Source organism: Malus sylvestris, chromosome 13 (assembly GCF_916048215.2).
Source record: "Malus sylvestris chromosome 13, drMalSylv7.2, whole genome shotgun sequence".
NCBI classification, from domain to species: Eukaryota; Viridiplantae; Streptophyta; class Magnoliopsida; order Rosales; family Rosaceae; genus Malus; species Malus sylvestris.
Genome location: NC_062272.1, coordinates 19,023,943 through 19,040,287, shown reverse-complemented (window position 1 = coordinate 19,040,287; position 16,345 = coordinate 19,023,943). Strand labels below are relative to the sequence as shown.

Below are 16,345 nucleotides of genomic sequence, written 5' to 3'. Positions count from 1 at the left end.
CAAACTTGCTACATAGATGACTTGGAACAAATATGTAGCACACACAACCAAATACTCGAAAATAGCTAACTGTAGGTTTCGTATCCCACAGTTTCTCAAAGGGTGAAACAAATTCTGACCTTGGTTGAGGAAGCATGTTGATCACATGAGCTGCAGTTCTCATATCTTCAGCCCAAAACCTTCCTGGTACATTCTTGATGGAATGATCTGATTCAATCGATTATGTATATGTCAAAGGGTGATTTTCACACACCCGTAATTACTTTTCTCACACCCCTTCCTATTTTTTAGTACTTAATTGGTATCCTACTATTTAATCTTCCATATATACCCCTTCCTATTTAATCTTTCATTAATTATCATCAAAAAGTAGGAAGGGTATATATGGAAGATTAAATAGTAGGATACCAATTAACTATTAAAAAAATAGAGAAGGGTGTGGGAAAAGTAGTTAAGGGTGTGTGAAAATCACAATACAAATATGATGATGATGGGCAGTGACATTTTGTAGTAAAGATAGAATGTGATTCCTAAAATAATAAGACATGAATGAGAGATTATATTCACAAACTTTAAATTACTTCCCCCACACTTTTTTAATTATTTAATATTTTTAATCAAGTGTTAGTGGTGTGTAGAATATCAAGAAATATTAAAAAAGCATAATATTACATCACTTGCAGCTCATATTTTTATACGCGTTGCTAGCTTAGCATGCATGCATGCAGTACTTAATTGGATGAAGGAGGCTAGAGATGACAATTGTAACCGATAAACTTGATAACGGTGGATAACCGCCCGAATGGAACAGATTTGGGTATAGAAGTAAGATTTTTTTCGGTAATATGAGTTGTAACAAAACCATGTTATTGTATATGTTATGAAAACCTAATGGACTTATATTATTTATGGACTTATAATATGTGTTTTAATCATGATAAAACACTTAAAAGGGAAGTCACTACCGCATAAATTCAAGAGGATGAGTAGGTTACAAACTCTACTCATCGTGACATAACTGCACCCATTATGGATGGAATAGTTATCGTTTTGTGCGATAAAACTGCTGCATGGTCTCTCTTCTCGGACACCAGTTCAATATATACATTCCCCATCGTTTGTAGAATGTATTCGAGTCCAGATAAGAGAAGAACACAACCTTTATTCCCCGTAAGTTTTTGCAGTAAGCTCACTATTGCAAACCCCACTTTTATCAGCATTATATCGTTGCTTGCTTTCTGATCATTATGGCAAACTCTGCAAGTAAGTGTTGTATGTTCTTATTAGTTTATATTAGTGTGATTATACTAATCCATCATATATATTAGCATGTAGTCCAAATATTTAGTTGATTAAATTTCAATAAAGGTTTACATGTGGTATCAGAGCTGGTCAACTTTAATTTTGGACTCATTTATGATCATATGTTGACTTCTGCAATTCTTTTCCGCTGCATAATTTGATTATATCATCTGGTTTAAGTTATGTTTGTGATATAAACATATTTCCATCATGTTGTGTTCAATTTTTTATTTATTTTGGGACTCTCATGACTATCAAATATATAATCATACTTGTTGCGCATTTTTATGGCAACACACTGTCATATTATTAAGAGATATAATGGTATTGTTCAATGGTTTCATGAAATATTTAGTAGAGATCACCAAAGTGGTAAGACTACTGTTTTGATTTCATGAGTTTCAATAAAGACGAACAGTAAGCAATTTATAAGCACTAACAAGTAAAGTATTTTCCAAAGAAAGTATTTACTAGGATTAGCTATAAGTTGATGTATAGTGAGTTATGAAACCAGAGACATATATATGCTTATTCTTGTCTTCCAAAGACATTACTTTATATGTACTTTGGTGTTTATACTTGGCTATGCAAATGTATAAGATTCATATTTTTGATTATATGGACAATCTCTTGCTCAAAAGTGTGATTGGATCCATAGTTTTTTATTGACATTGAACTTTAGTTTTCATTCATTAGTCACAACTTAATGAATCTTTACATACCCTGATGGCAGATTTTTACATGCTCAATCTCATGAACATTGAGAAGTTAAATGGCAACAACTTTAAGATCTGGAAGCAACAGATTGAAATGCATCTTGGTATGCTAGAATTTAGCATTGCATTCACTCAAACTCAGCCACCTGCGTTAACAGACTCTAGTACAGTTGCTGAGAAAGAATTTTTTTCCAAGTGGGAAAGGGCTAATTTGATGTCCTTATTAATCATGCAAAATTCCATGGAAGAGCACATCAAAGGTGGCATTCAAAATTGTGACTTGGCAAAGCAATATATGGCCAAGATTGAAGAAAAGTATAAGAGATCTGATAAGGCTGAAACTGGGGTATTCGAGAGCATCTGCTTAAGATTGTCAATTTTGTCTAACAAGCTCAATGCAAAGGATGTAGCCATTGCAAATCAATTCCTTGTTCATTTGGCCTTGTACTCTCTGCCCAATGATTATGAACAGATCAAAGTGAGTTATAATACTCAGAAAGAAGCATGGGATATCAATGAGTTGATCTCCATTTGCTGTCAAAAAGAGGAAAGAATGAAGAAGAGTAAGCAAGCAAATGTGAACTTGGTGCAATATGGGAAAAGAAAGGGAAAAGATTTTGGAAAAAGCAAAAGATTGGCAAAGCTGCAACTAAGTCAGGTTCTCCTTATCTTGGTTCCAAGAAGCATGCTTCCAATTCTGCTATACTTGTTAAGTCTGATCTTGGGTCCACTAGCACTGGTCTTAGATTTAATAAAATTAATCTTAAAAAGTGTCATTTCTGTGGTTACACTGAGCATTTGAGAAAAGATTGTGCTAGATTTAAAGTTTGGCTTATTAAGAAAGGTATTGCAGTCATAAATGTCTTTATTATAGTAGAATCAAACATGGTTTTTATTCCTCAACATTCATGGTGGTTTGACACTAGTTGTTTTGTGCATATCGCTAATTCATTGCAGGGATTTCAAAACTTGAAGGACAAAAGTAAGGAGCATTACAATGTCCATGTTGGAAATGGAAACAAAGCCATTGTTGAGTCAGTTGGTCAAGTCATGTTAAAACTTTCTTCTGGTTATGTTTTAGTATTGAATAATGTCCTTTATGTACCTTCCATGCGAAGGAACTTACTTTTAGCTTCAAAGTTTGTAAGGGATGATTTTTCTTTCATTGGTGATGACAATTGTATTCGATTTTATTTCAAAAATCAATATGACAATTTGCTTGGTTATGCATCACTTAATGGAGATCTTCAGTAGTTGCAATGTTCTTATTTTCATGAATGTCTTAATGTGCATGGAAACATTAGCTCTTAAGAGATTAGTCACTAATAATGATTCTTCCATGTTATGGCATCAAAGATTAGGACACATATCAAAGGAAAGAATGAGATTAATGAAAATGGGAGTACTGCATATTTAAATTTTGATGATTTTGAAGCTAGCATTGACTATTTTAAAGGAAAAACCACTGCATTAGTTAAGAAGACTAGTTCCACTCGAAGTCAAAGTCTACTAGAAATCATTCACACCGATGTTAGTGGTCCATTTCTAATAAGGATGATTTGTGGCAACTGTTACTTTGTCCTCTTTATAGATGACTACTCTAGGTACACTTATTTGTATTTGATCTCTGAAAAATCTCAAGTTCTCAATTGTTTTAAAATTTATAAACTAGAAACGGAAAAACAACTAGGGAAACAAATTAAAGTAGTAAGATCAGATAAGGGAGCTGAGTATTTTGGAAGCTATACATAAATGGGACAACAAAAAGGACCCTTAGCTTTATTCTTGCAGCAAGAAGGGATTGTAGCACAATATACTACACCAAGAGCACCATCTCAAAATGGTGTTACAGAAAGAAGGAACCACACTTTTAAAGACATGGTCAGAAGCATGTTTTCACAATCACAACTTCCAGAATTCTTATGGGGAGAAGCCATTAAGACTGCAAATTATATTCTCAATAGGGTGCCAAGTAAAGCAGTTGAATCAACACATTTTGAATTATGGACAGGTGGAAGACCAAGTCTTGCACACTTACACACCTGAGGATGCAAATGTGAAGTACGATTGTATAATCCAATGGAGAAAAAGTTGGATCTCAGAACTAAAAGTTGTTATTTTGTAGGCTATCTTGATAAATCCAAGGGTTTTAGGTTTTATTGCCAACACTCTCACACAAGATTGGTTGAAACCAATAATGCCAAGTTTGTGGAAGATTTTGGTTTATATAATTCTCACTCAAGGAACAACTATACCTTTGAAGAAATGGGGCAATCGTATAATAATGATGGAACACCTTTGGTTTTGCCAATAACCATTCCCTCCAACATTTCATTTTCTCAGCAATCTTAAGAACCAATTGCTCAGTATATGGATCCACCACTACCATTGCAGACCACTACACTTGTCCCTATTGTTGAGACTTCAACATCTCAACATCACACTTCAAACCAAAATGATGCAAGCTCTTCCAATCCTACAAAAATTGTACCTGCCACCATTGAATTAAGAAAACCACAGAGAACAAGAAAACTTGCATTATCCGGTGATTATATGGCTTACCTCAATGAAGTGGAGTATGATATATGTGATAATGATGACCCTATAGCTTTTATTGAAGCTATGCATAGTTCATAGGCTACATTATAGTATGCTGCAATAGAAGAAGAATTGAACTCGATGGCACAAAATGATGTTTAGAGTTTGATTAAGGGAACTAGTGGCATAATACCAATTAGGAATAAGTAGGTGTTCAAGACTAAAAGAGACTCCAAGGGCAACATTGAATTGCACAAGGCTTGATTAGTAGCTAAGGGGTTTACATATAAACAAGGCTTGGATTACACAAAGACTTTTCTTTAGTTTCAACCAAGGATTCTTTCAGAATCATCATTGCTCTCACAACTCATTTCAACCTTGAGCTGCATCAAATAGATGTGAAGACTGCCTTCTAAAATGGCAATCTTGATGAAACAGCCCCAAAAATTCATTGAAAGGGGGAATGAAGGCTTTGTATGCAAGCTTAATAAGTCTATATATGGACTTAAACAAGCTTCTAGGCAATGCTACAAGAAGTTTGATCAAGTGGTAACTTCATTTGATTTCAATGAGAACAAAATTGACAACTGCATTTGATTTCAAGGGTTCATCTTGATGGTATTGTATGTTGATGACATACTCTTAGCAAGTTCCAGTGTTCAACTCCTTGGTGAAATAAAGAGCATGCTTTTAGCCAATTTTGACATGAAGGATTTAGGTAAGGCACACTTTGTTTTAGGTATTGAAATTGTGAGAAATCGATCCAAAGGCTCCATAGGTCTTTCACAGAAGAACTACATTGACAAAGTACTTAAGAGTTCAACATGTCCAATTATAGTAGTGGAGATGTCCCTATAGCTGAGGGTGATAAAATTTCTTTGGCTCAGTGTCCAGTGACAGACTTGGAGGTGGAAGACATGAAGAACAAACCTTATGCCTCACTTGTAGGCAGTGTAATGTATGCACATGTATGCACTAGGCCAGATTTGGCTTTTGTATTGAGTGTAATTGGAAGGTTTCAATCGAATCCTGGTGTGGCGTACTGGAATGTAGGTAAGAAAGTTTTGAGATATTTGAAGAAAACTCGAGAGTATGTGTTAGAGTTTCATAATGTAGAGAATTTGGAAATGGTATGTTACACTGATGTTGATTTAGGAGGTTGAGTGGATGACAGGATGTCAACCAGTGGTTATGTATTTATCATGTGTGGAGCTGCAATCTCATGGATAAGTAAGAAGAAAACTACACGAGTTGTCTCAACAATGGAATCAGAATACATTGGTTGTTTTGAAGTAATGAAACAAAGTAACTGGTTGAGAAGCTTAATTCATGAAATGCAAGTTGTGAAAAGCATTGAAAAAACCTTTGAAGATATACTGTGACAATGCAGCAGCAATCTTTTTTGCCAAAAATAATAGGAGATCAGAGGCTTCAAGGTTAATGGACATCAAATATTTGAAGGTACAAGATAAAGTAAGGGAGAAACTGATCGAGATAGAGCATCTTGGCACTTACAACACAATTGCAGACCCTTTAACAAAGGCTCTACATGTTACAGTTTTTCAAAGACATGTCATGAGCATGGGTTTACAAGCATGTCTTGATCATGTTTAAATGTGGGAGTAAGGTATGATATTTTACTCATAATGATGAATTCATAATTATGAAGTAATTATGTTTGGTATAGCTGCAAACATCTCTTATAGTATGCATATTTTGTTGTTTCATGATACTCATGAAATATTTGGTAATGCAGAACTACTAAAGGATACAGCGATGTATTAAAGGAGACCAATCATATGTAGAAGGATAGCTGGTACCATTGAAGCTCTCTACTAAAGTTCCCTGATGATTAGTTTGTAATTGTAGAATACTTATGCAATGATTGTATACTGTTTTCTTGAGTTCAACTGATAAGTTGGTAATTGGATGTTAGAGTCATTATGAAATTCGTGTATATAAGTTAGTGATCACCATGTTTTCTTAACATAATTTGCATATGGTTTTAGTTACACTTATGTGGGAGAATGTAAGATTTTTTCGATAATGTGAGTTGTAACAAAACCATGTTATTGTATATGTTATGAAAACCTAATGGACTTATATTATTTATGGACTTATAATATGTGTTTTAATCATGATAAAACACTTAAAAAGGAATTCACTACCTCATAAACTCAAAAGGATGAGTAGGTTACAAACTCTACTCATCGTGACATAACTGTACCCATGATGGATGGAACATTTATGGTTTTGTGCAATAAAACTGCTGCATGGTCCCTCTTCTCGGACACCAGTTCAATATATACATTCCTCATCATTTGTAGAACATATTTGAGTCCCATAGAAGAGAAGAACACATCCTTTATTCCCTATAAGTTTCTGCAGTAAACTCATTACAACATTATATCATTGCTTGCGTTCTAATCATTATGGAAAACTCTAAAGGTAAGTGTTGTGTGTTCTTATTAGTTTATATTAGTGCGATTATACTAATCCATCATATTAGCATGTAGTCCAAATATTTTGCAGCAGCTTGAGGAGGAACAAGATCACCAGAAATGAATTGTTGAGGTGGGCAGGACTGAGCAACAACTTTGGAAGTGATAGGAACTCTAGAAGAGAAAAGTGGAGACATATATGGAAATGGAATTGGAATGATATACTGATGTATAAAAGTGTTGGGATGGGATATATGGACTGACTGTGATGAATTAGACTTAGGTGTTGTTCTTTGATGTAAAGAACTAACAGAATTAATAAACTTTCCTTCATAAAAAACCTACATGTCTAGAAACAAGTAGTTTGTTGCCCTTAAGTGAGAAACAAATAAACCCTTTGTATTGTGCAACATATCCTAGAAAAACGTACTCAGTGGTTTTGGATTCTAATTTGCTACTTCTATAAGGTTTCAAAGATGGGTAACACAAACACCCAAAAATTCTCAAACGATCAACTCTTGGTGGAACATGGTGTAGGGATTCAAAAGGTGACTGCATGTGTAAAATTGAAGTAGGCATCCTATTTATAAGATAAGTAGCAGTAGCACATGCATGAAACCAAAATTTTGATGGTAAGAAAGCTTTGTGAATGAGTGTTATAACTGTCTTTACTATATGTCTGTTCTTTCTTTTAGTTAACGCATTCTGCTCCACGGTATAAGGACAATAATTTTGATGGATGATACCTTTACCCCTAAGAAATTGTTGAAACTAACTACTCATATACTCCCATCCACCATCACTTTGCAGAATTTTGACATGAGAATCAAATTGATTTTTAACAAAGGCAAGAAATTGAACAAAAATATTGAAAACTGTAGCTTTATTGATGATAGGAAATATCCAAGTATACCTAGTACACTCATCTATAAAAGAAACATAGTATTTAAACCTTTCTATAAACAAGCTAGGTGCAGGACCCCACACATCTGTGTGTATTACTTCAAAAGGTAAAATGGACTTTGAAGCAACAACAGGGAATGGTAACTTGGTGAACTTGCCTTGCAAGCAAGAAGTACAAGTATGAAAGTTTGTATTACAAGGAAGACTAATATTTGATTCCCTAAGAGATGGAGTAACCACTGAGTGTGTATGATGACCTTACATACAATGCCATAAGTCATTTGACACTTTTTGACCAATGAAAGCAACTGGAAAATGAGCTGAAGTAATAGAGCCTCGAGACTTTAGTATAGGAAGAGGATAGACAACATGGTTACTTAGTCCTTGGTAGAGCATTTTCCTGGTGACCTTGTCCTGTATACAGAAAGAACGTTCATCAATAATACATCTACATTTATTGTCTCGACACAACTGATTCATAGACAATAAATGTTGAGAAATTATGGGAACATGCAAGACAGAATTGAGCTTAAATTGATGTGAATGAGTATTAAGACAAGAACTGCCAATATGTGATATAGCTAAACCTTCACCACTGGCACTAGTCACAGTCTTATTAGATGGATATGGTATAGCCATTTGCAGATTGGAGAGGTCTGAGGCCATGTGGTTAGTTGCACCTGAGTCCAAGAGCCAATACTCTTGCTGAAGAGCAGAAACAGATAGACCTGATCTTACTTGCATAACAATAGGTTGATTGGAGCTGGAATGAACCATCATAGAAGGATGATATACTGGTGCCATAGCAGGAGGATAAAGCTATTGCGGTGTTGATGGATTAAACTGAGGCATATTAGAAGATTGATAACCCTGAGAAGACTGTCCTCATTGAGAGTGAGTGAAACTCTGAGATGAGGACATTGGATAGAACTGAAATTGAGAATTATTCCTATCAAAGCAAGTAATAGCAGTATGACCCACTATATGACAAATCTGACATCCATTTGGAAAATAGTTGAGTGCAGTGTGCCATTTTCAATCACAAATTTGACATATCTGCAAATGATTGTAATTCTATGGTGAAGTTTGTTGTTGCCCTGATGAATGAAAGAATTGTTGAGTCTGTGATTGATGAGGTTGAAAACCTTGAGCATGTTGAGATTGAGCACCATTGTACTGATAACATTATGAATTTTGAGAATATAACTTCTTGCTTTTCCCTTTAGTTCTATAATTGTTGCCTCGAAAATTGTTATATGAGCCAGAACCATTTTGAGAAACAAAAGCTAATGGAGACTGAACTATATAAGGTAATGGTAATTATTGAAACCTTGGAGATGGCTGAAAAGCTTAATTAGGCATCTGTGACATTGAAGTAAAAGACATTACAGATCCTAAAACATTTCCAGATCCTGAATCTGATGACAAGGGTAAGTTCTTTGAGCTAGAAGAACCTCATTGATCATAACCAGACCCATAAGTGTACATAGCAGTCATCAAGGAACTTTGTTGAGTTACTTCGTCCAATAATGTAGCTTCTTCAGCTTTTAATTGAGATCGAAGTTCCTTAATAGAGACAAGATTCTCTCTACCTCGAATGACTGCCTTAGTTGTGTTATAATTAGAAGAAAGACCTCTCAATGTAACTATCACAATATCTTCATTTGGAATGATTACATCACTAGTAGCTAATTGATCCCTATAGTCTTTAATCGTCTGTAAGTACATGTCTATAGACTCAAACCTTTTCTTGATATTCTGTAAATCAATCTTGAGTTGAACTATACTAGTTCTAGTGATATTAGCAAACCTTTCACACAAATTAGTCCACATCTCATTATAGCTTTGACAACCAATCACACAAGAGAGTGCAGAAATAGACAATGTAGTAGATATTAAGGTCATCCAAGCCTTGTCATGAATTTTCCAAATCTCGTAGTCATTAGATACAGGTTGAGTATTATCAACAGTTTTAGTTTCAGAATCTGAATCCTCATACTTAGCAGGGCAAGAAATCGTACCATCAACAAATCCAATTATACCATTTCCGTCCAAAAGTATATCTATTTGAAAATTCCAAGTAATATAATTGGAATCATCCAATTTAAAAGTGACAGTATTACCAACACTTGGAATTAATGAGGATATTGGCGATTGTGTAAGTGCTTACTGATTAGAAGTCACCATGATTCATAGCAAGACAAACAGTGTAGAAACTTCCAAATGAAGAAATTGCAATTGAAACGACAAATCAACAATCAAGCAATAATTTCAACAACTAACAACTACTGTCGTAGTACGAGCTAGATACAGCAACAAATCAAGATTATAACAAGAAATCCCCAAATGTTAGGGTTTCGTGAATCAACTTACATAATTTTCACAAATCTGAGAACAACAATGCATAAACAAACTAGAGAGGTAAGCAATCAAGCAACCGTACAACGATCATCAGAAAATACATACAAAAAACTCCAGAAATTGCTAGAAAACCTCCAAGATTTAGAAAGGCACAACTCAACAAAGAAGCTGTAAAATACCATCGAAACAATACAAGCAAAAAACAACGAAGGTGACAACAAACACCGTAGTAGCAATGATGAAGATGAGCGGAAGCAGTATGATCGTCAACCGAAGGTGGTGGCCATTCCCGACGATGATACCATGATAACTTGTATGTAATCTTGCAGAGAAAGCTAAACAATGATATTGCAGAGAGAGAAAGATAGAGAGAGAAGGAAAGTTTGTTTTAACTATATCTCATTCAATATCATAATTACAACAACAATCTTTGTATTTATACCGTACAACCTCAACTAACTACCTTAATACAAAATCATTGATCTGATGACACTTGTCATGATCTTAGACATATATCAACTCTATCAGTTTCGGCCCCTTGGGAGGTTTGCCATCCAATTCAACTGAATTTTCCACTTCCAAAGCTGGCTTTCCAGAATTGTCGTTGGTCTTGGGTTCTAAGATCAGCTAATATGGCGGCGGATGTTTTAGCGTCGGTTGGTAATCCGGAGATGTGTGATGTTATTTGGGTCGATCGACCTCCATCTTCGCTGGTGCATGTTTTGAACAATGATGGTCTACCTTGTTCGCATTAAAATTGTATTGGCAGTGTATGGGGCGACGCTTTCACTTGGTTGAAGTGTCCTCTTTGATGTATCCCCCTACACTGTTTCTGACATTGTCTGTTTAGCTTGGTGCTTGCCTCACTGTAGGCTCTCTTGTAATATTTTGGCATCTTTGCCCTGGAATCAAATTCCCAATTTACCAAAAAAAAAAAAAAAAAGTTGGAGGCTTTTGAATTGGTGGCTTGTGTGGTGGTTTATGGGGAGTTTTATGGTGATCATCACCATGATCAGCAAAAGAACTAGTGCTGAGAAGTATCGCACGCAGGAACATTGCGAGAAGCCATTTGGGAGACATTGTTAGGGTCGCTACAGAGATGTGCGAAGTAGTGGCATATTTTCAAATATAGATGGCTGTCCAAAAAAATTTAAAATTGGAACATGGGTGGCCAAATTAAAGAAAATTGTAAACATAGCCACTCTACTTCGAATTTCTAACCTATCTAGTCCAAGTTACATTTGCACTATCAAGCTACAACTCATCACATCACATGAAAATTACGTCGCATCTCTTATTCTCTATCTTCATTTTTCATTGATTGTTGCAAGTTGAATTTCTATTTCTTTTTACTCATAGTCCCCTACCCTTTTAGGTCGGGTTCCCACTGCCCCTAAGAGCTAGAGATTATGGCGGGGTTATGATTACTTTGTACACAAGCACCCATCAAAGTCACCAAATCCATGTGGGAACTCAAGAAACTGACCGTGGAAACTTAGATTTTTCAACCAATATAAGACGATTTAATTAGACACGAAATAGCAATCTTTGGAAAGCAACCAATTTTGTGACCATTGCTCAATTCTATACATATTATTGTTGGAGCAAAAATTTAACTTAACATGAACCCTAAATCACATGTTAATCTATATGAGTAGAAGACTTATCTGTTGAAGACATGGTGGTTGTAAAAGAACTCTTCTACTCATTTAGAGACCCTTATATTCTAATGGTGATAGACCCCGAACGTAGAACCCTTTCTCTATAAGCAGGGAATTCATTTATATGATGCAATGGTAGCCAACTTCCATCTATTGTGGAGGGTTGGTTGTTCACCCGTTGCACCAAATGCCAACAGTGTATGGAGTGGCTTTAGAAGCACGTTGGATGTATTTCCTCAATTATAGGATGTTGGTTTTACATGTATTCAAACTCTAATGATTTGCATTACCAACATATTACTTCTCCTTTATCACAACTAGTTGAGTCCACATAGGATTCTTACAATTATATACTAAAAGTGAATGGAAATGCATATAATGTCAAATTTGGTCCCTAAACCATTGCATTGATCAATCATATAGATGGTATATGGTCAAAGTTAAATAATATACAAGGAACTGCGTTCTAAGTTCAAACTTTCACTTTCTTCTTAAGAGTTGTAATATCATTAATAATAACAAATATAGACAACTGAAAGTCTAGACATGAATTAATTTTAATTGCTGCCTCAAGATTTGGTAGGTGAATTCTGAACACAAATTTTTCATACGAGGCCAAAATGTTCTAAGATTGACAAAAGTTCAAAATCTTGTAAAAGATTAATGTTGAACAAACCTAAATCTCCATATTTGAATTGGCATTGCATTTGTTTTGTCTGTACCCACTCTGAAACTCACTAATCTTACTAACCAAAATGTATATTATAATATTATTTATCGATTGCTTACAAGTAACTAAATTTGAGAACAAAATTATCTCTACTATTATTGTAATCAACTGTCAATCACCCGTACCATTGAAAATCCTACCGATTATTTGACATTCACGTATGAAACGAAATCAGCAAGATCTTACCAATTATTTGACATTCACGTATGAAACGAAATCAGCAAGATCTAGACACCTGTATTTGCCGAGGCCCTTCAGATCTTCCATAACCAAAAACCTACAGATGATGATGAGTTACTCAAAGTCGCTTGTGCTATTGCTTGGAGTGATGGTTCTCATCACTTCATCTCTAGCTCAATACAATGAGCAACCCAAGCCACCTACCTCTAGTCCTATTTACAAGCTCCCAGCTCCCATCAAGAAACCCCCACCCCCATTTTACAGAAAGCCATCACCACCACTAAAACCACCAACTCTTCCTCCCATTGTGACAAGACCACCACCCCCGTTTTACAAAAAGCCATCACCTCCACTAAAACCACCAACTCTTCCTCCTATTGTGATAAGACCACCACCCCCATTTTACAAAAAGCCATCACCTCCACTAAAACCACCAACTCTTCCTCCTATTGTGATAAGACCACCACCCCCATTTTCAGGGCCGGTCCAGAGATTTTTGAGGCCCGGGGCGACGTAAAAAAAAATGCCCTAACTTCATGTAAGAAAATTATTTACTTTCACACATAAGACATTGAAAAAATTATACTTAGAAAAACACTTCAAACTCAATAATTTAGAAACACAGAAAGACGAATTTATTTTGTATTGAGAGAGGGAAACAAAAAAACTTCGGGCTTACAAGTAGATAGATGATGAGTTTTGTTTTCCATCTGAACTTTGAATGTGTTTTTTAATAAATCGTGAGATGTTTTTTTTTTATTTACTAACCTTGTCAATATGGTACTAAAAAATAATGATGTTTTCGAGTCTTTAATTGATATGTATTATTAATGAATGGGTACTAAATTAAACATTTTGATGACATGTCATATAATTTGCAAATTTGGTCTACGTATTACTCTTTGTTGAATATTAGACTTGAATTAAAACGAATATTTAAAAATAACAACCCACATAGCTACTAGATAGTAACTAAAAATAAATTAACAACCAAACAAAAATTTGTAAAAATTGAAAAAAAATAAACATGCACATAGCATTTCGAACTTAGGACCTCTTGTTAATTTTAAACAACAAAAATCATTGTTTCTAATTAAACTTCTTGATCCTTTAACCAAATTTTATAAATTTATACTCTTATAAAAAGAAATTTGTAAAAAATGGAAAGTAAATAAGCATACATGGTGTTTTGAACCCAAGACCTTCTCATTATTTTCAAATGACAAACCACCACTTCTAGTTAAATTTCTATGTCTTTGAACAAAATTTTATACTTTTATACTCTTATAAAAACATATATAAATATACCGCCCTAATAATTTTGGTGCCCCTAATTTTTTTGGCCCTGGACGGTCGCCCTACCTGCACTGGGCCTGGGCCGGCCCTGCCCATTTTACAAAAAGCCATCACCACCACAAAAACCACCAACTCTTCCTCCTATTGTGATAAGACCACCACCACCATCGCCTCACTCAAAACCACCAACTACCCCATCTCCTATTTTGAGATCACCATTACCTAGGCCCGTGAAAAAGCCACTTCCACCACCTCATGCCAAACCGACAACTCTACCTCCAGTTGTAGGGAAGCCACCCCCCACCAAAGTATTCGGGACACCCTCCATCGAAGAGTCCTCAACAGCCACACAAGCCGGCGGCTCCATATAAGAAGCCTCCTCCATACTACAAGCCGCCCCACAAGCCCAGAACTCCACCCGTCCATCATTACTAACGAGTTAAAATAAAATGAGCTCTAGTCGATCGCTCGCTAGAAATAAGAACACCTCGGGACACCACCTCATTTTGCAGCTGCTTTTGGTGTGACTTATAATTACTAGCTTTTATTTGTCGAAATAATTACTAGCTATTTTTAAGGAATTTTCGTATCTTCGTTATTTATCTATCGCCAACTAGGTTCTTCTCTCTTAGCTGGTTGATCATACTGTCTTTTGCCTATACATGCAAAAATCATTTTCAACTGGGTAATGTTATAATTTAGGTTTTATGATCATTTTGTGCAATTAATTGGAAGTGATTTATGCACCATGCTTCTATAATTTACTCCATTTATATGAGCAATCTTATATATCTCAGTCTTTAAACTAAATAAAACTAAGAAACATCAATAAATAGAAATAAATAGAGGCTGATTTGCAGAATTTATTTCCCTATTCAGAGGCATGAATACGCTTTTAAATTACAACATACAAGGAAAAATTGGTGGCAAACCAAACTAGCACCATCACGACATTGGCAATCAAATTAACGCCAACTTCATCAACATAATAATCAATGGTAGCACTAGGCTGAACTAAAAAAACTCCTTCGCGTCATCATGAATAGCTGGCGAATTCTTTTCTTCAACTCCACAAAATTCTTCGATCCCAAATTGTTCTGTTTGCTTACTAGAACACAATCACAATCATCTTCAAGGCAATGATCAAATATTGGTGGTAGACTTACATTCAACGAATCTGAGACACTAAAATAACCCCACAACTTGAACTCAAGATGTCAGCTTCATCACTTGAGTAACCTGGGCTTAGCTCTCCAGATTTGTCGCTAACATTTTGTTGATCAAGTTGTATGGTTAGGAGTTCGACTTGTCGTCGTAGCTCTTGAATTTCATTGTCACTCTCATTTCTATGGTTTTCTTGCACATGGTAACCACACCTTCCTCTACGGCTCCTTGCTGCCATTTAGATAAATGATGCGGAAGCTACCTAAAGAGCGTAGCAAAACTCTGATACCAATTGATACAGGGAGGAATACAAAGAGAGGTTTATTGAAATCTCAAGCACAACTAGACCCAAGAAACATATAGAGAACTAGTCTATGTTTACATAAAATCATTCAAAATCCATTATCTGCCTCAACCTCCAGAATTCTTGCCTTTTAAAAGGCCTAGCCAACTGCCTAATTTAAAACTACCACAACTTTCCTAGTCCACTACAACATAAGAAATAATAATCACTAAGTTCCAACCCAACCACATAAAAAAAAAACACAATATTCTAAATACTTGATTACTAGGGATATTAACTAGATGTGAAAACTTAAAGGACCATCCCGAATATCAAGATCCCTAATTAATCAACCAACTTAATACACTGCATCGGACTTAGGCATAGAAGATCCATTGGCCAAACCCCTCATCTCGTGGGCGCGTGAGGCTTTGTCCCTGATTAAAGGTGTTTATTGTTTTGTAAATACAAATTTGTCAAGACTAAGACGTCATATTTTTAACTTTGTATTAGAATCCTTTTAGCCCGAGGATTCCTATAATCTTGGGTTTCCTGGTTTAGGGTGTATCTCTTGTAATTATTCCTTCCCCTTTATGTTAGGATTGTATATGATTTATATATACCTTTGAATGAGAAGAATAGAATATACTTGAAAAGCATTATTTCCTTTTGGCACCAGGGCCGAGTCGAGAAAACGAAGAACAAAACCGAGCCCTAAATGGGTTAGTTTGCCGTGCTTAATGCCCAGCATTGCTACTGCATGGTTTTTT

At 35.4% G+C, this 16,345-nt stretch overlaps 1 protein-coding gene across 1 annotated transcript; it reads left to right on the top strand.

Annotated features, from left to right (window-relative positions):
* Positions 1-12,935: 12,935 nt before the first annotated feature.
* Positions 12,936-14,890, top strand: LOC126595319 (proline-rich extensin-like protein EPR1). Its single transcript, XM_050261653.1, has 2 exons — positions 12,936-13,251; positions 14,243-14,890. Exons 1-2 carry the CDS (start codon positions 12,936-12,938, stop codon positions 14,497-14,499), a joined length of 573 nt encoding a protein of 190 aa, XP_050117610.1. The 3' UTR covers positions 14,500-14,890.
* Positions 14,891-16,345: the final 1,455 nt, after the last annotated feature.